General features: G+C 40.3%; 1 protein-coding gene across 4 annotated transcripts in view; it reads left to right on the top strand.

The window, feature by feature from the left end:
* The window catches only part of Epac (Exchange protein directly activated by cAMP), a 541,224-nt gene that overhangs the window by 315,801 nt on the left and 198,681 nt on the right, over positions 1–26,742 (top strand). For 3 of the 4 annotated variants that reach the window (XM_065217278.1, XM_065217279.1, XM_065217281.1), the window contains one exon: positions 10,350–10,496. In XM_065217278.1, the coding sequence (XP_065073350.1) occupies positions 10,350–10,496 (147 nt within the window). Of the gene's footprint in view, positions 1–8,947; positions 9,093–10,349; positions 10,497–26,742 lie in introns of those variants that run through there. The other variant, XM_065217280.1, reaches the window with a different exon arrangement.

The following is a 26,742-nucleotide window of genomic DNA, read 5'->3' on the forward strand; positions in this document are numbered from 1 at the left end:
TTGTACAAGTATATGAATGATAGATTATTTTTTTCCTTGATTTGTTTTCCGTCGATCTTGTTTTCCGTACTGAGCACCAATGCTACCGACACCAGCGAGGCACAGCTCCCACACCTGCACCCTATCTATCGACTTATCAACTCATAAACCGGGGACCAACGGCTTTACTTCCCTTATGATCGGCGTGATCAGAGATGTTGTGCGTCAGAACATCCCGGTGGCGCCGACTGGGATTGATCCCAGGCCTGCCTGAGAGGTAATCACGCTTACCACTACACCACCGGCGCCGCTAAAATGAATGATAGATTTGCCATTGTTTAGTTTAAAACTGGTCATATTTTAAATCCACTAGTTTATTCAGATGTAGGTTTTTACATTGTACAAAATTAAAAGAAATCTGATAAATAAAATTTAAAAATTGTAATAAAACTTAATAATATCAAAGATTATGATAGCTAAATATTTGAACGCAGGTTATTTCCACCAAAAAATGTAAATTATTCGATAAGATATAAAGCATTCATTCAAAGAGGTGAATGAATTCTCAAGTTTAAAACCACTATAATAAAAAAAAAACGCGTATCACCATGTCAGAAAGCCAATTTAAAGCATAGCTCCATAATATAAAGGAGCTTGAGATTGAACCCATGATTTTCTGCTCAGTAAGCAAAATCGGCCGCCATAAGGCCACAGAGCTCCTTTATTCACAAAACAATTACGACCAAGTTCCTGTTCAACTGTTTGACGTAGGACTACGTCTTTGATTTCTATATGGGGGTACACTTTGTGAAAACCGAAAATGGAACATGTAACAAATTAAGAAAGATTTTGAACGTAAATAACTCAGCTGCCCTTGGTCTAATTTCAATAATTTTATCACCAATCGATCAGAAATATGGAATGTTGATTTTCACAAAGAAACTATTGAAAAACTGGTAAATGTCCAGCATTGCCCAAAAGCGTCGAATTAACTAACAAATCTACCAATTACCTACATGCACATGCTGCCTCCCCAGCACAGGCGTCAGAGAGTAGTAAGTAGACGAAACAAGTCGAAGTGACATTCGCCTCCGATTCTCGGGCGCGTGCGAATAGGGAGAATGGAATTGCGTAATATTTTGCACACTCATCGCCATATTCAGAACCAAACGCAAATTCTTCGAGATAACCACCATCTGTCGTCTGGCTCACCGTGGCAGTGTCTGACGTATCTCCGGTCTGATTTACGAGGTGTGCTGAAGGTGTTCCTGAAAAATGGCTCTTTTCAGGGCCACCAAGCTTATTACAGTAAAGAGTAGGAATAGAACTTATCTGTGCCTGTTTGTCCGCATTCAGAACAAACGACCACACAAAATGCTCATGTAATCAAACTGGAAGCAGGGGTACAAATTATTTTGATCAACCTTGATCAACTTTGAATCGCCACGACTGGATATTTTCGATGGAAGAAGCCATAATCTAGCATCTAATTCGACGAAGACGGCAGGAAACATTTGTGAAGCCGAGTTATTTACGAAAGAGAGTGTTGATGAAGAGAATCGATCAATGTAGATAGGACCTATTGAAAAGTGACGCGAGATTTGTTTTCCGTACTGAGCTCCAATGCTACCGACGCCAGGGAGGCAGCTCCCACACCTGGACCCTACCAATCGACCCATCAACTCAACCGGGGACCAACTGCTTTACTTCCCGAAGGAAGGCGTGATCAGAGACGTTATGCCTTAGAACATGCCGGTGGCGCCGACTGGGATTGATCCTAGGCCTGCTGGGGTGAGAGGTAATCACGCTAACCACCAGCGCCGATGTCTTTCAAGGTGATATCACGGCGAAGGTTTTTCCAGGATTTTCCAGGGAAAAATTCCCGAATTTGAGAAAAGTAAAGATTAGATTCGCTCAGTCTATTGGTACTACTCCGAGACTGAATAAAATTTTCGTCAATTTCCTCATTTTCTGGTAGATTTTTTAGGTTTTCCACAGGAAACCATGAGACAAATTTACTCATCGCTGAGTTCCTGCACTTTTGGCGATTATGAGTGAACTAAACTCAAATTTTGGGTCGTTCTCATTCGCCGTGTACACGCAAAAGGAAAAGAGCCAGTGTCGCTACTTGATAGCAAACTACTCATAATGGGAGGAGTCTTTGTAGCTGTTATACCACTTGGTTGCACATCATTCTGCTTTAACCTGAAAAGATATAAAAGAGCGCTGCTGTATGACATAAGCTCATTTTCGCTTTGGACGGCGTGGTGACCAGCAATAGCAGCAGTAGGAAGGTGGTGGCTAGTCCACTCCTTCACACCTAAAAAGCAACAATTGACTGGTCGTGGCAAAGGAGGGAAAAGTCTGGTAAAGGAGGCGCCAAGCGTCATCGCAAAGTTCTTCGAGATAACCGCCATCGGTCGTCTGGCTCACCGTGGTGGTGTCAAACGTATCTCCGGTCTGATCTACGAGGTGTGCTGAAGGTGTTCCTGGTAAATGAGGTCCGTGATGCTGTCACCTACTCTAAACACGCCAAGCGTAATTGACCATGGATGTCCTCTTCAATAAAACGGCTCTGTTCAGGGCCATCAAGCTTACATCAGTAAAGAGTTGGAATATAATTTATCTGTGCTTGTTTGTCCATATTCAGATCCACAAGCCCCCAAGGACCACACAAAATGCTCTCCAGAGTTGTAATCTTGTAACCAAACTTGGAAGCAGGGGTGCTAGTGATTTTGATTGATTCTCTTAATAAACTTTCTCTTTGAAAAAAATTACTACAAACTTGGTACGCCTATAATTCAAAAATTTAATAAGCAAAACCGGTCGCCGATAGGCTACCGAGCTCCTTATATCAGCGACGACCACACAGACGACGACAACAAGTGCTCTTTTTGAAGGGTTTGATATGGATTTCCGATCAACACGTCTTAAACATAAAGTGGCAGCCATTAAGCACCCAAGCTTCTCAACTTTTTGATACATTATTTGGTAATACCTGGAAAGGATCTCATCCGCATGATCTGTAATCAGCTGGTCTCCTAATATTTCATTAGCTTGAAATTAATCTTTAAAAAAAATACATACATTTTAAAAGAAAGTTAACAAGGTCTGCCAAGAATATGTACGCGAAAGCATGCAGGAGAACCAGCGGCAGTCGATTCCGCGCCGCGCACAAGAACTGGGCCTCTCGCAGGCTTCAACTTGGCAAATTCTGCGTCGAGACTTGGGTCTGCACCCATACAAGATCCAATTGACACAGGAGTTCAAGCTTAACCATCATAGACGGCGCCGTGTGTTCGCTGATTGGGTTATGGAGTAGATGAAAACAGACCCCAATTTTGCCCGAAAAATCTTCTTCAGCGATGAGGCCCATTTAATTAAAGTTATTTTCATGGAAAAACATCTAGAAAAACGAAGATAGTAGAAAAACAAATGTAATAATAACAAGTTCAGTGGCTTAAAAATTGATTTTCCATAGGCCAATTGTGAAAAACCATGAAATCTCGAACAAATACAAAACGTTTTAATTTGGCTTTAATGAAGATAATTTTCAGACTGAATTTTATTTAACTGAAGCCATTTTGCTTGATCCTATTCCGTTTAGTTTTATGACGGCATTAATGGTGCCTGGAAAAAGTTAAACGTCAACAATTGTTGCAATTTCCAAACCTACGACTGGATGCCTTCCTTCAAATAACAACTGAAGTGCGGTAAAAAATCGGTAGAACTGTTTCAAACACACAGTTGGTACTTGAGCGGGTCGGTTTTCATCTCTTTTTGCCAGTGGTGGCGGGGGGGGGGGACACCCCTCACCATCCCTCTCCAAAGGGGGAGTTTGGTAAAGAGAGATGAAAAAACCGATTTGTACCTTCCTTAAAAGTTGTCCTAGCTCGCTTGTCTAATATCTATATACAATCTTCACACTGCCGTACTCTAACGGAACTATCAACTCTATGCTTTCATCTACTCCATCTATCGTATAAAAATTACCACTACAGTCTGTTATTTGAAATTAGCATCTTCAACTATGTAAATCGTTGACTTCACGTAGAAGTAATACTAAAACATATAGTCAAAGTCAAAATTTGTTTACATTTCAATAGTTTTGTTGCGCGATCATTGCACCGAGCTTCTACTTCTGCGTTGGATCAACAAGTTGCGTGGCATCCTCGATAAGGGCGATTATCATCCATTGGAAGCAGTTCATCAGGAAGTATATCTGCATAACTTGGAACAGGTGGAAGCTCAATCGTTCCCAAAAAGGATGATCCGAGTAAGTTAATGTGCGCTTGCTTGATTTTTTGGAACAGCTGACCCTTTCGCCGAATGAAGCCACTGCAATGGTTCGGTAGGTAGTAAGTTTCCAGCTGACTGACAGTTTCTAAAGTTTCCTGTCGGCAGTTTTCCGCAGTCCCAGTTTCGCACTGATGCATGTTATTTGAATCATCGTCGAAATACGATTTCTTGAGAAGGTTGGTCTGTGTTTATTCGTCGTATTCGTTTATTCGAAGCGTCTAATTTGACGGCTTCCAGTGCTTCGTGAAACGCATTCACTCACTCTTCTCAGTTGGCTGTTCTGTCATTGTTGACCGGTTCAGTCAGAGCTGCTGGGCCTCCCAGGAAGTTCTGGAATTGGAGTCCTTTCCCTTTCCGTCGACAGCATCGCTACAATTATTCCTCCTACTATCGCTAGTATTATTATTAGACTATCCCTTGGCATTTCCTTGCGATTTTTCTTTTAAAAGCTCCAATCGATTTATTTTTCTCTGTATCTAGGCGGATCCATATTTTTAATTTAATTTGAAAACAGTAGAGAGTTTTGTGACACACTTTATTGACACCGAAAAGCAGCAATATATGCTTTTTGCTCCCGTTTAAAACCGAACGGTTTTATAATTGCTTATATCATGATAAAATACCTTTATGGGGTATTTTGTAGCGGCATCAATAAAACAATACCGAGCAGGTTTATGATTGACTAACTGAACAGTTTTATACAGGAATAGAGTGCTGTTTAATATTCATTTTTAAAACCAGACCCGTTTTGACCTGTATTTAAACTAAAAAGATTGCTTATTGCCATAATAAAACAACAATAAATCAGTGTGAAAGCCAAAAGGCTGCCAAATTGTTACTTGGGATTGCCTCTTCCTTGACCATTTGGTACAATTAAAACTTCTATATATTTCAGACTTTAAATTCACATGAATGATGAAAACTTACATAGCAAAAAATTAATTTTGATATCACATCAAAGTGGATAAACTTCAATCGTATCAAAAATATGGTGTAATATTACTTGCAAAAAGGACACAATTATCATTAATACAGTGCATGAACCGACATTACGCTGCTTTTACTGAATTTGTTTATTTTTGTGACCATAAAACTTATATGAGATTTTCGACATAGTAAGTTCAATATAAACTTTAAACTTCAAATGAGTTTAAATTTTGGGAGGATGATAAGGTTCCGATATGGAACCGTTTAAGCATTGTGGAACGAAATTTCAAATTTTGCATCAGTCTGCTGGTCACCCTAACGGCACTACACAATTCACCATAAAGCCAACCATAATACTCCAAGGCAACTTGTACGCCAACCAAATACAACGGGCTCCAATATGGCACCCAACTGTGCGAACTGAACTCACGGGGGATCACCAGCAACTGGTGCTTCCTCTCCCATTCTTCAAAAGAGGCTGGTCGTAAAGCACCTGTGGAGGTTTTACCAACGAAACGGGAAAGCTAAAATGACTGTCAGCTCAGCTCCCATCGGGGGGGTCATGGGTCTGACTAGCGGTGATGTGTTTGCTTTCTGGGACAGCTGTATGTGTGTGTGTGTGTGCTTCGTTGCCGTTGTCAGCTTGAAATGTGTCCTCCTGTGAATGTACCTCTTACGGGATAACGAAAGGTGACAGTGGCTAGGATGTTTAAATTTATGCTTCAGCACCTAATTTTGTTCTCTTTCACAGAGTTTCCATTCTGATCAGGATACTCAATTCATACGAATCATTTTACCCGAAAGTCCATACTTCCATAACGATCGAAGTAGTTAAATTTCATTTTCAATCAGAAAAAAAAGTGCGCAAGCAGCATATGATATTCAAGTTTTTCTCGTGAGCTTTTCTTTTCGTTCGTTACTTCCGAACATTTGAAACGGCATTTCGCTTGACTGGTTATTTCGAGTCCACTGGCTGGAGCACTAGAGAATGGAACGGCAGTCATAACTTGTTGAATCGTTGTCGGTGTCGGGGAAAAGTTTTCCAATCGACAATCCAGACACGTTCTGCTCGGCACTACGAGCGTGTGAACAAGTTCACATTCATAAGTTACACCCGATCAAACATGTGAATTTTATGTTCTCGCCAAGTCGGTAGCTAGTAGCAGCGCGTAACACAACTTTTCCTTTCTCTGTGTATAGCTCTCAGTACATGTCCAATTCGATTCGAACCAAGGATTTCTTCGACAGCACCGTTCTTGCTGTGTAATCGAAGACGACTTCATTCGCTTCATCCAATAACCGGCGCTTGTTGTATTTCGACGTTGCCACCACTTGAAGAGTAGCCAGCTCGATCCGTACTGGCAAAAGAACGACCACCATCTTCAGTGGAAACCTTAATAACATTTCGCTGGCAATTCACGTCGAGCACGGAATCATACTCGTTCAAAAGCACCCCACGCCTTTTTCAGTTTGTCATTTTAGGTTGCAATTTCGGATCAGAATACGACACTTCTTTTCTCCGCTTCCCCTCCACCCTCCGGTCTTTGACGGGTTATGAAAAAAAAAGAGAAAAGCCGCTTTTCTAAAAGGACACAAAAGTCAACAAGGCAGCCCACTACCGGAGGGAAGTACGAAGCAGAAGTCGTTTCTTGTTAAAAGTAATAAGGAACATATTTTCCGTTTCTAAGACGAAAGCAATCTAGCTTATTGTCGTTTAACATTGGTTTCAAGTTGCCTAACAAAGTTGAATGAATTTTAGTTTCGTTTGGACGATTAAGTCTGTTGCTGTCTTTAATTGCTTATTATTCATATATTTCAATATTTGAAATTAATAATTCTGAATTTAGAATGTAGGAAATGTTCTGGAGAATTTCAAAGAATCTCTGAGCAGTGATGGAAAAGTTCGCGAAAACTCACTATGACTCACGAACTTTTCCCTTGGTGAACTTCATGAAATATCGCGAACTTTTCCAACACTGTCTCTGAGAAGAGCTCAAAGAGAATTCAGTGGGTAGGGTGAATGCCACTAATGTCGGTCTAAGCGTCAAGGAGATGTTAATTAGCAGTAGTTTTAAGTTGAACTCCATTGATGTTCAAACTCACAACATTTGAGGATAGTGTCATCACTATAAACAATTTTAGCAAAAACTTCTGGGATTTGTCTTGAAGCGCCTTTGCAAATGGTCCTGATATGCGTTGTACAAACGATTATTAAGTTGGTTGTATTCAGTGCTCGCCGCCATATATCTCATTCTCGTGGAGTCCGTGCGATACTTGCTATGTCGTCTGAGAGCTGCCCGCTTCACAGTCCTAAGATGCTTGAGGTCAGCATTTGACCAGGCTGGCTTAGCCGGTTCGTGTCTAGACTTCACGGGAACGAACTGATCGATGGCATACCACAGGATACCAGATATGGTCGACGCAGCGAGGTTGGCATCACAATTTTGACGAAGCATAGATCAAGCGTACGATTGTTTTCATTTGCAATTCCACTCATTTGTCTGAGTCCAGCGGTGCTATACGTGATGGCAAGCTAATCGAGGATCGTGATGTAATCGGGTACAGGGAACCATGTGGACTACGCAGCCAAGAGATCGAGCTCAAGTTGAAATCGCCTAGGATGATAACGTTGTCTCTTGGTCCTAACTGCGAAACCACCCAGTTAAGCGAATCGATATGCTTTTCGATCAAAGATTCATCGTTTACTCGATCAGGGGGAATATACGCAACGCATAGGTAGAGTGTTGCATCGACAGTGGCAATTGCGATCCATATTTGCTCAACCGCCGAGCCATCAGGAGGGTCGAGCGTACGGGATTTAAAACTCGAGCGAACAGCCAGCAAAACACCACCTCCAGTGGTTTTGTTGCTATTCGAAGGCGACCGGTCTTGTCGATAAACGGAATATGATTCGCCAAACAACTGATTCGTTGAGGTATGTCCATTGAGCCAAGTTTCGGAAAGTGCGTAAACATCATAGGAACCGTCGCTGAGGGCCAATTGGTACTCGGCGAGAGAGCTGTTGATCCAGTAATCCTGTCCAGTTGATTGTAAGCTACTGGTTTAAAAACAATACAAAATCGAACGATCGTAGCACCTAAGTACTTTTTTGAACAGCTGATGAATCATCACATGGATTTCACCATATCATACACAGAACATCATTTACCGATGACAATTACGCTCCCAGGAAATACCTAACTTTCAAAGGAATCAAAAATACTTCCAACTGGTAATAAATGCACTTGGAAAAAACCTTCTCTCGGCCACAAAAATAAAAATTACTCTTCAAAAAACTTATCGATTTTCAAAACTGGCAAATCATCTTTAGATAACATTTGGAAAACCACGACGAAAACATAATTTACGAGCAATTTCTTGCCAAATGTATCGACTTCCCTGGGCATATACCTGGGACTATCCCAGTGGGACGTAGAAAAAGAAGGAAAGACAAATACAGTACCCGTTAGATGTAGGCACGGCCCGTTTTTGAAAACACTTAATTTTCGTTCTTGTTGCCAAAATCGAACGGGTACTGTATTTTGATGCCATTGTGAAAAATTGTAATCACATTTGTGTAACGGATTCACAAGTAAAACTAATATTCCATTTAAACATAGCCATTGAAGCGCAACAAAGGCCCTTCCACAACCACACACACACACACACACACACACACACACACACACACACACACACACACACGCAATAACTCACTAAAGTCACATCAGGCAATAACCCAAGAAGGCATTGCGACGAATGACGCCGCTTTGAAGTTCCCCTCTGTTGTTGCTACCATGTGTTGCTGTAGAACCCGAAGCAAGCGTGGATATATCGTTTCCGCTGGCAACCGAGGCACCTGTTGGAGCAGCAAGCTAAATAACAAGGTAAATGCTATGGATCACTGAAAGGCAAGTGTTCTTTGATCCGAATATGCTGTGAGATGAAGTTTGGATCCATCTTTTTTGGATTGAACAACTTTGCCTACCCGTTTTCACATGTTTTTCGTAAAAAACACCATTCTTCCAACTCTTGAATCTTTATGCAGTTGATTTTCTGTGATGAAAAGTTATTCCAACCACAAAAATGATAGTCAGAATAATTACATTTTTAATAACAATAGAGCGAAAAATTCTCCAACTCACAGTTGACAACCTGTTTGTTCTCGGAAAATGGAATAACAGTGCAGAAGACAAGCACCGTATCTCAACCACCATAGTGAGCACAGGAATATCCTGCTTCCAAATGTGAAATATGCGGAAGCCGGAAGCGAAGCTGTCTCAAATTACCAAACTTAAATATTTATGCAGTCGCTTTTGCACTTTTCGTGAAATTCATTCTCAGCTGCATGCGGGAAATGAATTGTGGATGTGAATACCGGTGCTGACAAAAGTGCTCAGTTTGATAGTTTATGCATTCGTAAAGAATGAAACGATTTTCCTTAGTTTGTTGACTGGATTGTATGTGGAAGTTTTCCTGCTGGTGTTTTCCGAAAGAGATGATATGTGCTTTAAAAGTTGTTGCTGATTTGAAAATTGTTGGAAAACTTCATTTTCCTCTTTCAAGCCACGGCTCGAAAATAGGCACCACAACCCTATCAAAACAAAATCCTTTCAACACCCCTGGAGGGATGCTTTTCCGCTTTATAATTATTTCCTTCTCTGCCAAAAACCGTCACGCCGTTGATTCGACTAAACTGCTATTTATATATCAAATGACGGCACCATCCTTCACTCCGCAAAGCGCACAATGCGGAGGGAAGAATAATCGTAAGCCACAGTCTGAAGGAAAAGCTGCACACGTCGGAGGAAAAATGCTCCGAGGGAAACTTTTCCTGGCAAACTGATAACTTCATTACCTCAACAAAAAGGGAACGACCGAGGCCGGAAAAATGAAACAATGGAAAGTGAAAACAAAATAAATTTTCTTTTTGGCTCAACTTCTAGGAAATGCCTGTTTGTGCGTGGGAGGGTGTTGGGGCTCTTGGCGAAATCAAATTTTCATTCTTCTAGGAAAACAGGGGGAATTTAGGGTCCACCGGCATGTCGGCTGACGGAAGCAATAACATAACTGTAGTTTCTCAAAACAGAAACGTGTCACATGTCTAAAAATGGAACATTCTTCTTCTTTCTTTTCGATTGCAGCTCTCGGTGACGCTATGTAACTTGGGCGTCGGTGCCACCTTCGGAGAGTCCATCCTGCACGATCTGCCCCGGGACAGTACGGTGGTGACGAAGACGACCTGCGAGCTGCTGCGGGTGGAGCAGGAAGATTTCAGACTGATTTTTGAGGTAGGTCCAGGGCTTTCCTTTTGTCTTAGAACGGTGAAGAGGAGATGGTGTGCTGATGGGTGGATTGTTTAATTTTATTAAGATGGGTGGATTAATAATTTTATTATTTTTATAATTTTATTAACAATAATTTTATAAATTATGACTTAGTGCAGTAGGATGTCAGTTTGCTCGGCGATTCGACGCACCGAAATGGATAAAAGTATTGAGCGAATCTGTTATCATGATTCCAGTTAATGCGAAGTCACAGAGAAGTTTCGATGGTCATTATCAGACTTTATTTGAGGCTCACTCATTTTGCACACCGCGAAAAAAAAGGTACGGGGCAAAGGGAGAATACAAGGTATTGGAACGGTGGAACGATGGATGTAACACATTTTTAAAAGAAATCTAGAGGGTGAAACCCTGCCGAAAATTAATGTTGTAGTGACAACGCTTACATTGGATGAAATAAAATGATAATTGTGTACATCCCCATCGATTGCCAGGATGCAATTTTAAATAACATGTCACTTTGAACTACCGAAGCAAGTTGCGCGCACTCTTCTTTATCAGTGATGGCATAATCATCAGCAAATTGATATTTTTCCGCGTTAATACGGTCTCAATATCACGCGTGATATTGTAGCAAAATTGATTTTGCAAGCTCCTTTGATATTGCGAGACTATTCACAATGTGTAAAGTTGAGAGTTGAATCGACGCTAAAATGATTCTGTTGCGCATCGTTTTCTTAGAAAGAGAAGGTATAATAATACTATCTCTTTTTTCTCTTCACCGATGGCAGACACGAAGCTGCTGCTGCCAGCCGTTATGACAGTTTCGGTTGCGTTCGGGTGTACAGTAAAAATCATGAAACTGAATCTCACCACAGTATGGTGAGATTTGCAGCTGGTGAGTTTTGTTAGCTTGATATTCCTAGCTGCGATATCACAGCTTGCAATATCAACCGCAGTTGTTTGCTTGTTGATTTTTGTCTACGAAAATCAAGCGTGATCTTTTTTTTATATTTTCCCAACACTGATCTTTATACAGCATTTTGTTAACATTTATTTGTGAAAGATTTTGTTTTGCTGGACTATCTTTTTTTTTTGTATAGTTCAGCAGGCTGTGAGCAAAATTTTATATTATTTTATCATTCTTAAAGCATCAGTTATGACCAATTTATTTTTGAACAGACATGATCAATTTACATGAAAATAATGACCGGTTCTTACTACAGCTGTGTCCATTTTCGTTGAAATTGGTTAGAAATTGTGATTAATTGCATTTAAAGTTTTTAATGTTTTTTCTTGAAGCGGTAGATTTCTTTTAATAATTATTGGTTTATTTGTTCGTCTTCGAATAAATCGTACAGACTACTTTATTTACCTATGATTCTAAATTCTATTTTTAAAACATATTTGCAAGTCACAAAGTCAATATCAGCACCAGTTGCATTGAAAGCTCTCGGACAGGCCTCGAAGGGATTATTGTAGCCAAAATCGTTCCTTGAGTAGGCACAAAGATAAGCTGTGAATTCCTCAGCTGTCGTGGTGGAACGTACAACGGAATGTCCTGTAAAAGCTGAGAACAATCGATGTTGCCACACAGAACATTGAAGATACGCAATTGCTGTATGTTCGTGCTTCTCTCACGTAAGGTTTCCAAGTGATCAGTGGATCATTCCATGAGAGTTTTTGAATCCTTTCGACTCTAATGATTAGCGATGTGTGATGAGGTGCCCAAACTGAAGCCCCGTATTCCTAGATACTACGAACTAGAGCACAAAACAAAGTTGTTGATATCGTTTTGTAGGGCGAGGTAGTCGAGTACGCTCGTGATGACTCTGTACATCTTCAGATCATCGACAAACAATTGTTTGAACGAAGAAATACGAGGGCACAGATTGTTCACGAGCAGAACAAGCAGCATTGGACCGAGGACAGTACCTTATGGCACATCTGATGTAATTGTGAAAGGACTGTCGGTCTGTCACGTACGAAAGAATTCACTCAGTTAAACAAGTAGGGAATCTCATGGCTTTTAGTTTCTCGGTTGCGTACAGATGTGGTACAGTGTCGAAAACTTTTGAAAAATCTACGTAGCTGGAGTCAACAGAGTATTAGTTTAGCACAGTAGGTTTGTAGATGTCGAGCGGTGCTGGACACATCCATATTGGAATTCCGATATTACCGGATGAACCGCAGTATAGAGAGCATTGTGGACTTATACCACAAATACCTTGCTTATACAGCTGAGAAACGATATCCCGGTAGATCTCAACAAGGTTTCGATCACCTGCTTTGTGAATTGGAATGATTGAAGTAATCTTCCAAGCACTAGGGAAAATAGAGCGTGCACAGTATTTTAGGAGATTAGGGGGAACTACATCTATCCCGGGGTCTTTTGATACATCGAGGGCATTCCAGGCTCTCTGAACATCATTCGGTGAAAACAACAATATGAGGAAATTCAGGTCGAACTCTTGAATTTGATTGAAACTGCTAGAAAGTAGAGGTGGTGAAGATGTGATGTAAACTGTTAAAAAAAACTACAAGGGACAGCCCTGTGGGGTTGTACGCAATGGTGATGTAGGACTACGTGGTCTTATATAGTAAATGTTATATGTTAACTGCAGCAGGAGCTTGCGTTTTGTGTAGGAATAGGAATTTGAGCGGGGTTCTCTCTGTTTATACTTTTTAGTATGACGCGCTTGGCATAGATGGCCCACAGCGACTCACGAAGAGCTACTGATTCCGATCAATAGCGGTGCGGTTTTTTCTCCTTCTATGGATGCGCATGTGGGCTGAAACACGCTGCTTGCAGGCAGCTTTTCGTTGTGTACTGGAAAACAATATTCAACGCCACGCTCCGAAAACACTGCTGCTGCTGATGCCGACGACCGGATACCACCACACACGGTGAATTGAAATCGATAATAATTTTAATTATCATAGCAACAGTGCAATTTTCAATAGTGAAATTTATAAAAATGATTAAGTCTTAAATAGATGCGTAGAAATATTTCTGATCGATTGGAGATAAAACTATTGAAATTGGTCCTGGGGCAGCTGAGTTATTAACGTTCAAAATCTTTAATAATTTTGTTACATGTTCCATTTTCGGTTTTCACAAAGTTTACAGCCATTTAGAAATCACAGACGTAGTCCTACGTCAAAAATTAAAGGGTTGTGTCCTAGACACGACCGCAGTATGACGTAGAACCACGCAAAATTGATGTTTGCCATGCATTTTGTACTATTATACTTATTATTATGAATGGAGCGGGGCAGAGAGTTTCTTTTGTGCAGAATATGTAAAAAAGATGGACTTTGGATGTTGATCTAATTGAATATATACAGGTACCAGATATGTTTTACAGTCAGTTGTTGGTAGTTCATCAAATGTATGTCTCCTCTTAGGCAATTTTTTTCTGAAAATTTTGGCTCTGCGTGTAAAAAAATGTTTTTACTTAAATTGTGGTTTGCATAAAATTTATTTCCCGTTAAAAGTGATCGTTAAGGTCCATGTCTTTTTCGGGTTGTTGTTAAGGGGAGGAGAGGTTATTGTTAGGGGGAAGGGGGTTTTACATACACAATTTTCTAAGTCTCATTCCTCACCCCCTTGTGATGGTCATGGTCACGTTGTGGTCCACGTTTAGCCGCTGTCTTGGTCCTACTTGCTGTAGGACCTAGTGCCACGCCGGCCGAAGTGATAATGAGCAGAGGCAGGAAAGCAGCGCTGTTTTATATCTTTTCAGGTCCAACCAGAATGATGTGCAACCAAGTGGGTTTGGAGAAAATGTTTAGTTCATGAAAACAGTGATAAATAGAACCAACTGTGCATTTTACAAAGGTTTTTTGATTAAAAATTGCAAAAGTATTTATTTCAGCAGATTTGTTAAGTAATATACTATCGATAGGCGTACTTGGATTTTAATTTCATCTATAAATGACAAAGTTACAAGCGTTCAAAACCTAACACTATTTCACCACACATATTTTTTGATTTGTACCCCAGTATAGTCGACAAAGACGTAGTTCTACGTCAAAAGCTCGCGAAAAAATTTGTTACATCGGTAGGAGAGCTATCCGTGGTACCGTCGAGTGAGACTGTACGTTAGGGAAGACCGCTGTGATTTCACGAACTTCCAAAATGCCGATGGGTTTTGCTTTAAGTTCTATTGCGTTCGGTCAGTATATCCCTTAGATCTTGATTCAAGTAGTTGGTTGTATCTGCTTTCGATCAGCTGAAGAGTTTGTTTGCTTTCATTGGTTCTAGTGTTGAAAAAACGATTACGAGCCTTACGCAGAACGTTGCGCAAATTGCGCAGCTCAGTGGACCACCAGGGTTGGACTGATGTAGCTTTCATTGAACGCCGTCTGAGAGGAGCGTTTCGTATAGTGTGTTGTAGAATAGGTCTGCTAAAAACATCGACAGAATCACTTTCCAGAAGTTGTGTCCAGTTTTTAGCAGACAGTTCGCTGCACAACGATTCAGAACCGCAAAGCTTTAAATTCAGTTCAGGTTGTAGGTCAGCTACTTTGGGTGCTCTGCAGTGAGCGTCAACTTTTAAAATGAATGGCCTATGATGATGATCGATAACGAGTAACGGGACCGGGGGTTCCAACAGCTCGACAGCATGCGGTTCGCTGATGAAAACTAAGTCTAGAAGCCTACCATTCAAATTAACGAATGAATTGACTTGGATTAGGCCGGCGCCTGCAAATTTGATTGCCGTCAATGGATGGCAATCGATGTCCGTCGGTGATTGGCACTAGATTGCGGAACAGAGACCACCGACGTTAAATAAAGGAAAGAAGGAAAGAAGATTTGGATTAGCCCGCTAGCTTGCATCGGTTCCGTGAGAGTTAAATCCTGCTCAGTGTACGCATTAGATGGTAATTCAACTCTTCGTCAGAGTCAGTGCTGGGTATTCTCAAAATCATTTCAAATTTTTTGATGAAAATGAGAAAAGTAGCTATTCGTTATCAAAAGGGACCTCCCTCGAATGGGTGATATAAGTTGCTTAGTCATTTGACGAAGGCATCGATCATTCTGATTTGAGAAACGCTGAGCTCTGGTCGACATTTCGGCGAAACAGCTAAGCCAACCCGACACCAACCTGATTTCTACCAAACCCCAACCCGACATTGACCCGACAACAACACGACATTGGGTCGATATCGACCTTAAATTAGCCTTACATTGATCCGACATCGGGTCGACTTGTCTGTTCGGCACCATTTTGCTGGGTTTCTTCCATACTCCACTGTCGTATATCAAATGATAGTGAGTGACTCAATTGACAGTGACAATGAGCTTCGAATGAGAAAGGGGCTCTTCAAATTATGGCCATGTGAGAATTTGCTTACACATAATTGATTAAATGGTTGTATTGGTTCCAGGGCGTCACAATATCAGCTTCAATCGACCAAATCGATGCGACGAAGAGACTGCTGGCTTTCTTTTTCTGTTAAAGTCGAACAGCTTCGCAGCATTCTAGAACCTCAGTCGGCGTGCACAAACAAATATTCAATCGCTTGTCTCTCTTTCTCCCGTCGCTCCATTGGTCTTCCTTTCAAGCTTCGTCGAAATGGATGAGCGAAAGAGCGCTCGACTTTGATAGTTTTCTCTTTCATGAAACACATCAACAGAGGTTTCATGACGTATATGACGGAAAATGAAATAACACATTTAAAGCATTTCTCACGTCAAAACACTTGAAGATTACACGTCATATTTCTAATTTATCTTCCATCCATATATTTATCTAAAAAAAATGATCGAAAACGGGACATAACGCATTTTAAACAAATTGAAAGAGCGGCGATAGAGTGTTCGTGAAAGGGGATTGAAAGCCATAATGAAGTTCGTTTAACTAGAAAATCGACGTTATTTACATTGAAAGCGATGAGCAAAGCAACGACGAGAAGTTCCACAGCCAGCCTTTCCTTCCAAGCGTCCTTCTTTTTTATTTTCGTTTCTTGCTGATAGTCTAGCTAGGCGTTATAGAAATGAAGCGTCGAACACGTATGTATGAGAGAAACAAAACACGAGTTCATTTTAGAGCTTCGAAATTGTAGAGCCCTGATTGGTTCATCTTCAATCGAATGATATGAAAATTTATAGCACTGATCAGAGTTTCAATTTAGAAACAGGAGGTTGTAATCGCCCAACGCCATGATGATGTCGGTGCTTGAAGATCTCGCAAAAATAGTCTGTAGCGCATCGGTATGCAGTGCTGAGATTTGTCATTGTCGTTGACAGACTTTCGCGCGATGTTGACAAAATTGTTTTTCACATATTTAGTCAATGACAGACTGATTCTCAAAAAAAATCTTCGTCAAAATCTCATTCATTTTTCGTCAATGACAAAGATTCAACTTGAAAAAATAGTGTAATGCTAGGGGCACGACAGCTTTTGATCATGAGCTATAACGGAGTTAATTTTGAGTTACTTTGAGTAACTCGAGTTGCTCAAAATTCAATACAAGCAGACTTAGTAACCATGTTTTTTATCCTTTTATGTTGTTCTCTTTACCGAGTTGTCAAACAGTAATATCATCTATCCGCGTTTCATACTGGAACATCATCCTCAAATTACGCAACCGTTCGTCCTCCGAAATGTAGTCTAGAGATCTAGTCCATCGTCAATCGATTCTAATGATTTATAGATTCATACCTTTTTCAGATTAAAAATAAGTTGGACATCTATGAATATATACTGGAAGACATTTGGTTTGTCTGGACTTCAACTGACTCTCAAAATATTCAAATAATTTTTACTGGGGCAGTAATAGAATTCAATGCAGCAATGCTGTTTCAGACTTACAGGTTATATTCAATATTTTATTATGATTGCAACTGCACATTGTACATTTTACATTAAATAAATTTCAATAAGAAATTCCCTATCGTTGGAATTTGCAAAATGCAAGCATTCGCTGGGATTTAATTAAAACGCGAAACTGGCATTTTCTTTTCATATTAATAATTTTATTACTAAATTATTCAACGAAATGGTTCCATTCTTCATCCAATAAAAGGCAGCTCATCCTCTCCTGGTGTAATACTTGCATCAACTCAATTCGTGACACACATAGATCATAGTGAAATGGTTGAAGCGGGTTGAAGGGTTCTGCGATGCTTATCCGACGCCACTAATCGCTAAGGGGTTTCCCCTTTATCGGTTCGACAAAGCGCAGCCTTGTTGTCAACTACTGACGTAGTCAGAATGAAGCACCTGAGCATCGGAAACAGTTCCATATAGCCACGAAACTGCCATACCAGCCCACCACCAACGGTACACAACGCAGTCGTATCACCATATGCCTGGTACGATAGGCACAGTATCATGCATCATGATCGGAATCGAGTCTGGAACCGACTCCGGAACCTCATCACAAGCTTTCGTTGGATTGCAGTCGATTCACTGTGTTTTCACTTGTTAATACAAGACTGCTTTGACCACTTTTGAGTAATTATGAGTAACTCAAATTTACTCTTTGCAAAAATATTAACTCGAAGTACAGCTGACTTGCCCCTAGGTGTAATGTCGTGCATTCTGTGACATATTATTGTTATACAAGCAGTTCAGGACGTAGATGCATGTTAATTTTAACGACTCCAATTAATTGTTTTGCTGAAGTTACAAATTTAATTAATACAAAAATCTACCCATGTTCGTCACTGAGAGCATTGTCACTGTCAATTGACATGGGTGCCTTGACGATAACTGTTAGCTCAAATGAGTGAATTGCAAATATCGCCATGTACTGTCGAGATTTTGCAGCACTGTCGGTATGAGATGTGTATGAATTCGGGCTGGAAAGCGGACGGAAATACATTCCAGCGATGAACAGCGAACAAAGTAACAGATTGATGCGCACAGCCACTTGCTCAAGATGGCCAACATTCTCGAACGAAACCAGTGTACACGAATGCCTAGATTTGACAGCGATTAGGACACCACCTCAGCTGGTGAGCTCATTTGTAGCTTGATTGCGGCCACAGCGGAAGATGTGATATTCGGACGAAATCTTACAATCCTGAATGTCCAGTCGAAGCCAGGTTTCGGTAAGAAAAAGCACGTTGTAATCGCAGCTTGATAACGTCAATCGGAGTTCGTTTGTTTTCGTACGTAAACCTCTCAAGTTTTGGTAGTAGATGCTGAACACGGGATCCGTTTGACTACTTGGATGATTAATGCCATTGCTGACATTACAGGAAGAAACACTGGTAGCCCTGGAATATTGGATTTTTGCGGTCGATATAGTATAAAAGCAGGCTGGAAGACCACTTCCTTTGCCACAGATACAAGATCGGGACGACTGTGACGGCAGGAATTTGATTGAAATAGTGTTTGGACGGTCTCGACTGTTCTGTGCGTAGAAGGGGCTTTCATGGTGATTTGTGACATGTGTCCCGGTGTTTGCAGACTACCTTCTGCAACTGCAGCTTCTGCATGATTAAGCTGAATCTTCTACTACGCCGTGATATGAGAAACTGTGCTGGGTGCACACAATCGATGATGAAGACTGAAAGGCGATGAATTTGTATAGGGAGAATGACGTTCAACCACATTGTAATTGCCTGGAATGACATTTTGGGAGGTCCCCTCGTCACTTTTTACCACAGGGCCGAGATGACTTCGAAGGCAGGATACAAACGGCGTAGTCGACGATGGTGGCACGACTGGGTAGGAGGAGTCAGGGGCTTCTATTATGCTTTCTAAAGCGCGTCTTGGGGCAGAACGATGTTTGATGACTGCATACGAGTGATGAAACAGGTATACAGCAATGAGAAATGTGCTCAGAGTTCCCAGATTTACCATTCGTGTTGCTGAAAACCGAAGCTTGTGAGGGAGCGAAGGTTCTATATTGCAGAAGTACTTGCCTGACAAGGCAGGCTGGGCAGCCCTGTCTCCGAGTTCGAGCACAGGACCGGGGCGACTACGACTGGAACTCACTGGAGATAGCTCGACTGTGCCGAAAGGAAAACGCCGCCCGTAGAACCTGTTTTGATGCGTCCCGGGTTCAGTTCAATGTCATCTATTGATTCAGGGTTGGTGGTACGATTCTTTGATCACACATCAGGGAAGTAAAGCCGTTGGTCCCCGGTTCATGAGTTGATGGGTCGATATGTAGGGTTCCGGTGTGGGAGTCGGCAGCATTGGTGCTCAGCACGGAAAACAAAATCAAGCGAAAAAATAATTTATTTTAGCACAATGTTGGTATCAAATTTAGATTAGTTTTCCATCAAATCCCATCCATAATAAGAATCATAGACCAACGCGAGCGAAACATCTAAATTTACCTATTTCTTTTCCAAGCTACTACCAACAACCAGAATAATTTGGTATTGCCATCATGTACCACTGTGATTCCAATAACGTTCCAAAATAGGTTCCATCTTCCTGGGAAAATCCTCTCCAAATATCAAATCACGTCGCCACTGCTCCACCATTGAACCCACTCACAATTCTAAAAAAAGAAAACACTACCGTTTCTGCTAAAGTCGACCGAAAATATCCCAACCGAAGCCGTTAATAAGAGGAGGCAACGTTAACACTTTGTGCAAACACATTTCCGGCAGCTTAGACTTGAAGTTCTGCCGGAAGATACGCAGCGGGAGTATGATTTTCCGGAAAACGAGCACCCGAGCTTAAGTGATTTCGATTGAGAGACAGAGACATCCCCCTGTCATTTTCCCCTGGGGGTCAACCTGAGCCCTATTCAACAATGTCCGGCTCCGGAGTGTCATCACTCCTGGTCACTAGAAAGTGGAAGGGAATGCGAAAAAGGCATCGGGGACCTTAATTTGTCCGGTCGTGACAGGAAAGAAAACACTTTTTTTTCTGTTGTTGTCATCTACCATGTTTCCTCACACCTACCATCATAGCTTTTCGAGTGGGTGGGTGGATAATACTTGCAGACTTTGACGTGCCATCATTGTAGGGCAGTGATGGGTGAAAATTTCCCGTCTTTAAAAGGATCGCAAATGTATTCATAGCTACGATCTGATTTTCATCCGAAATAAGAACCCACATTTGTCATACTCAATCTAACTATTTGTGTGATACTGCGTTGGAATATGATCCATAAATAACAACTTCCATCACTTCTGGCCAAATGCAATCATTTTTCACTACTCCTCACCACCCGCGCACCATAATGCTTTCCTGGTGGCGTGAAAAGTGAGCATTCCAGCAGTGTCAGACCGTGGCTATTTTTAGCATTTTTATGAAGCCCCTACAACATGTGTCCCACAAAACTGGCACCAACCGGTAAAAGGTGCTGCTCCTGTGTTGTCTGTGATCTACTTTGGAGCCGGAATTCAAGGAAGGATAAAAATAAATTCACTCCCTTCTGATATTGTTGCTGTTGTTGTTGTTTTTGTTGTTGATGATGATGTTGTATGTCCTTTCATCCGTTCGTTCTTACACTACACTGATGGAATAAAAGGTTGCTATCTGCCTTTTGTTAGGCAGAATGGTGAGGAAAAGGACCATGCTTTTAGCACCTTTCTTTTCTGGATGAACATCGATTTTTATGTTGTTTATAGTGTTTGAATCCTGATCAGCGAATCCAAATACATAAAGCAACCAACGATACAGACAAAACCAACCAACGATACATGACAAACTCGCTCTGTAACACAGCTCGATCGGAGTGGTAGAAGGATAATGATATATATTACTTGCCTGCTTTGTTGCAATATACATGGATGAGGGCAGTGTTGGAAAAATCATTTTCAAAAAAAGTTCTATCACAGCTCATTGCAGAGATAAATCCCAAAGGAACTTCTCACAAAAAGTTCGCGAACGAGAGATGATAAAAAGTTCATGAAAGCGTAGAGCGAGAGAAATTTTCATTTCGTATCGCGAAAGATCTTTCGTCTCTCCATCTCACATCATTTCACACGTACTCGTGATTCGAACCAACCAAATATCCCCTCAGCTTTGTTCTTTTTTTTCCAGCGAGTAAAGGTAGGCGATGATCATGCGAGAGTGTCTGTTTGTTTTCTTCTCGTTCTCCGATATTTTTCGCATCCTTCACATTAAATACCATTTCCAGAGAACTTTGAGATTTGGGCGTAATTGCTTTTGTAAACAAACACGTCATTCAGCGATTTCTCACGAATCAAAGCACAATCTAGCGAACTATACTATACCAAATGAATCATTTCTCTACCTGTCTGTGTTGTTAGTTTTTTAGATTGAACTTTAATTCACGAGAAATCGGCGAATTAAGTGTGTGTTTACAAAAGAAATTACGCCCTAATCTCAAAGTTTTCCGGATTTATTTATAGTTTTAGTTCTCAATGCAACCAGCTAATAGTAGATACTTGTAACTATTCACCAAGAGTCTAATCTTTGCTGACCAAATCATCATCATCTTCGACAAGAAAAACTATGCTATTAGTGCGAAGTACAGTTAGACCACTGAGATTGGCGCTTAGAAATGTTTAGTGTTAGCTAGCAAGCATTCTGTTGATTAGTCTTACTGCATTGAGAACATGCTTATTAGGGTGGTTCAAAATATCGGCTTTGCTTCACTAATTTCAATCGATTTTTAATCAGGTCCAGATAATTCTCCCAAAATTTGAGCTTATTGGGTTGTGATCTCATTCTGCAATGGCCATCTAAAATTTATAAAGGTATTACTATGGGAAAAGTGATTATTTTGTTCACCTCGTCTTTAAATTTCACCATAATGATCTACCAATAAATTTGCCTTGTGTACTCATAGGAAATTTTCTCAGCTACATTTTTTTTTCTAAAGACCACTTTTTAATTTAACGTTGAGGAAATTAGTTATTAATTGATTTCTAATCTGCTAACTTTCTGATTTGATCACTCGACTGCATTAGGTAGAGGACAGCAATGTAACCCAGTAGCTCGCCCGGTAGCTTGAATTTCCACACAACCTTGAATGAAAATATTAAATTTGCTGGTCACTGGTGCCATAAAGCTACTGTACCTTTTTTCATGGATCTCAAACTACAAAAAAAAATCTATTAAACATCGATTCTAAAAAAATAGTTTACTTGATCATTTTTATTCAGCAGGTGTATTCACTTGGGAATCTATCACTTCGCAAGTTGAAAGTATTTTGAGATTGTCTGTTGATTTCAAGTCTTGCAATACTTGTGGATGGAAAATTTAGATCGTTCTCAATCTGTCACTATATCAAAAGCTCAAGGTACATGGTACTTTGATTAATTTTGTGTTCATTTCCAGCCAACTGGTAATAATTTTTTGTTTTCTTTTTTTTCTGCCTATATTTTTTACAGTTTTAATGGACATTGAATAACCTGTTTAAATTTTTTATCATCCTAAATTGCACACTAAAAAGATGTTTTTGTCAGATCCTTGGTCAGCATTTAAAGCGTTTTGAAGTTCAGCAGTGCAGCAGTCCCGCATACCTTATGGTTTTACATAGGGAGGGTCTAGACCCTTTCTAGTTTTACATTGTTTTACAGGATTCCCAGTCATGGGAGAGGACAGTAATAGCAACAATCAATACGAAACTAACGATTTTAAATTGGCTTACCACTTTAGTAGCCTATTGGTCCCAAGCAAACGATTAACGTACCCTATTCTAGTTGAAATTCTATTACTACACTATGTTTGTTTTGATTCGCTATGAAAGTTTGACAGATAACATCAGGGGTGTGTGGATTCATGCAGAACATGCAGGGGTGAGTGAAATAGCTTGGGACTGCTTGGGACCGTTGTTCTGGTACTGAGTGAGCCAAAAATAATAATGATTTTCTTCGGGACCCAGTGGTCTTAGAGTTACCTCTATGGTAATAGCCAGTGCTGTAAATTTTCATATCATTCGATTGAAGATGAACCACTACAACCATTCAATCAATTCTGTGTAAACGAATTCTCACATGACCATAATTTGAAGAGCCCCTTTCTCATTCGAAGCTCATTGTCACTGTCAATTGAGTCACTCAGTATCATTTGATATACGACAGTGGAGTATGGAAGAAATCCAGGAAAATGGTCCCGAACAGACAAGTCGACCCGATGTCGGATCAATGTAAGGCTAATTTAAGGTCGATGTCGACCCAATGTCGTGTTAATGTCGGGTCAATTTTGGGTTTATGTCGGGTCAATGTCGGGTCAACATCGGGTTGGGGTTTGATAGAAGTCAGGTTGGTGTCGGGTTGGCTTAGCTTTTTCGCCGGAATGTCGACCAGAGCTCCGTTTGTGTGTAGGTTACACTCAATCGAATGATATATAGCGTTTCTCAAATGAGAATGATCCATGCAAATGACTAAGCAACTGATATCACCCATTCGGAGGAGGTCCCCTTTGAAAGCGAATAGCTACTTTTCTCATTTTCATCAAAAATGTTCAAATGATTTTGAGAATTTACAGCACTGGTAATAGCACAGTGAAAAAATTCACCACCACCTATATTCCCAACCATCCCCCTGCATATAATTATTGCATAAGAGCTTACAGGAACGATATTACGAACACTACACGGATAGAAATCTCCTTATACTTTTTGGCAAATTTCCATTGCTGATTATTCATAAAATGTATAAGTCAACTAATAAGCAGACGCCTTGCAAAAAGTTAATAAAGATCATGTGTCAAATGAAATGTATAAGCGGTCACACATACCTTTTATGCATTCTAATAGGACCTATGTGGTTTGTCTTATGGAATGTATAAGGCTGATGCTTTGGCAAAAATGTATAAGTGAAACACATGAATTAAATAATTGATTTTCGTTTCGTGTAGTGATGAGAGGAGCCATGCATTAACTGTATTTCGTGAAAATGAGGATACATTAGGCGCTCCTCCTTCCGCAACCCCCTATCCTGAGGAACGGTTTTAATATAAAAATTGCTAGTCACAAAATCTTACACTACCCTCCCCGTTCCTCGTTAATGTCGCGTTGACACTTGTGCTGATTCATTCATTTTTTTTTGCCAGAAACCAATGCACCAATCAATCAGTTGCACAAAACTGTTCACATCATCCTGATAACGGCTACTTTAAACAACAGGCGCCAGTAGACAGCCAGGTACCAGACTTATCAGTCTTTAGAGATTGTATTGATTTACTCGGGATAGCTTTCTGTCTATAATCTTTCCCTTGTGAAATGTGCAGTGCAATTTTCAAGAACGAATGTGGTGTAAAGAGATAGAGAGAAAAAATGATCTGATATTTTTCGTATCCTCACGTTGGTGATTCGAGTTAAAAAAGTTCGCGATATCTCATTCTCTCATCCCAGAAAGTTCGCTCAGGAAATATTGGAGTGTGAAACTAGTGAGGGAAAGTTCCCAAGAGAAAACGTATCGCAAGCGAAAATGATATTTTGGTGAGAATTCTATCACTGGATGAGGGCATAGCTTGATCTGAATCGAGAAAAGACAAAACAAAAAATTCCCGTTAACACACGTGTATAATCTTCGACTTTACTTCGCGAAGCAGCTTGCCAAAAATTTGTTCGTTTCCTTCTACCGCATCGAGTGAGCTGTGTCGCACGGGCTGCTTGTATGTATGTATGTATGTGCATTCATGTCTTTTTTTACACGGAGGATATGTACCGTGTAAAAAACACCTACGAGATTTTGATTTTTCACATGCTTAAATGTTTTAAAAAAAATTGGATTTTGATGCCATTTGTAATTATAGCATGGTATGGTCCATATAGACATATTTAAAAAAAAATTGTATTCACACCAAAAATTGTGATTTATTTTTGAAGTATGCCATTCGATTACCTATAGTTTGAAACGGATAATGTGATTTGAATCAAGTCGATAGGTTGTATCGTTGTCAAGAAATCGTTAAAAACGTACCGTGTAAATCGCGAAAAACCGTGTAAAAAAACCGCGTAAAAGAAAACCGACCGAAAAAAGACTTTAGTGTGTATACAATCAAAGTTCCACTGTCCGGCAGTGTTTTTATTGAAGAATTTTTTTTTGCATTATAATCTATTATTATCTTATACTGATCCAATTGCAAACAATATTAGCCCGGAAGTTGAAAGGTGATAGATTCAATAACCCATTTCAGAATGCCTGGTCACTCACGTCCATTTCTAGGTTGCTTTCACTTACAACAAGCCCCTCATACACGATATAAAATGTATATTGGTACCAGGGTGGCCAGACCTACCGATTTATCGGTAGTCCTACAGATCTTCGGGATGCCTACCGATTCACAGACGAAAGGTTCAAAACTACCGATTTTCCTTTTTTCCTACCGATAATCACAGATTTTTAGTAATCTTGAAAAATGTTCAATACCTGTGTTTTGTTTTCCATGTAGTCAGAATTAGCATTAAGCCTAGTATACAGATCGAAGCGAAACAAAAATTGAAGCACGCGAAAAATCATGAAATTTTGCTAGCGAAAAAGGTTGTGAAAAAATGTTTGTGGAACATTTTTCAGTTTCCTTTTTTTCGAAATCGATCAGTTTACACCTCCGGTGAAGTGAAAATCTGACAGATTCGCATAGCTGCTGCTCTTTTCGCTAGCTAGATACGCTCTTTTTCGAAACGTCAACTTTTCGCATAGCTGCTCGAGCTGCTGCTCTTTTCGCTAGCGCTGCATGCGCGAAAAAAAAACGTAAGCGAAAAAGATACGATCCACAAAATTAGATTTCGCTGGATCGTAGGTATCTGTTTACAGTTCAAAGCGAAGTGAAAAAGTTGCCAATTGCGTTTTCACGCAGGTGAAAAATTTAGCATTTTGTATGAGGTTTTCGCTTCGCTTCGATCTCTATACAGGCCTTTAGAATTAGAAATATTCATTTCGACACGTTTAAAGCAGAAGAACTGAAGGACAGTGTATTGTTCTGGAGCAGAGTACCCCCCCTCCCACAAAGGTTTCAAGTATCGAGAAACCCTTCTTAAGACGACCTACCCATAACTACCGATAAAAGTTTTGAGAAGCTACCGATAATGAAAAAAATAATCTGGCCACTCTGGTTGGTACTGCGTGTACACTTCCATCATCAAAGCAATTCCTGCTTTGTAGATGGCACGTATTTAGTATGATGCATTTCATATTTTTATATCTAGCTGTAATCAGTTAGATCTCACCGCTTATGTATTGTGTTCTTGCTGCTGAATATTTGTCATCTCGATTCTCGTTGAGTCCTGTTGAATAATAGGCATCTGTAGTGGAATACTCTTCTCTCGCTTTCTCTATCACTATTCGATGTTTTTCGTATCTCTTCTTGAATTACAATTACGATTACAATCATCAATTGAATAATGACAATGC

Source organism: Ochlerotatus camptorhynchus, unplaced genomic scaffold (genome assembly GCF_037179485.1).
Source record: "Ochlerotatus camptorhynchus isolate MF236.1 unplaced genomic scaffold, CSIRO-AGI_Acam_v1.1 ptg000071l, whole genome shotgun sequence".
Taxonomy (NCBI): domain Eukaryota; kingdom Metazoa; phylum Arthropoda; class Insecta; order Diptera; family Culicidae; genus Ochlerotatus; species Ochlerotatus camptorhynchus.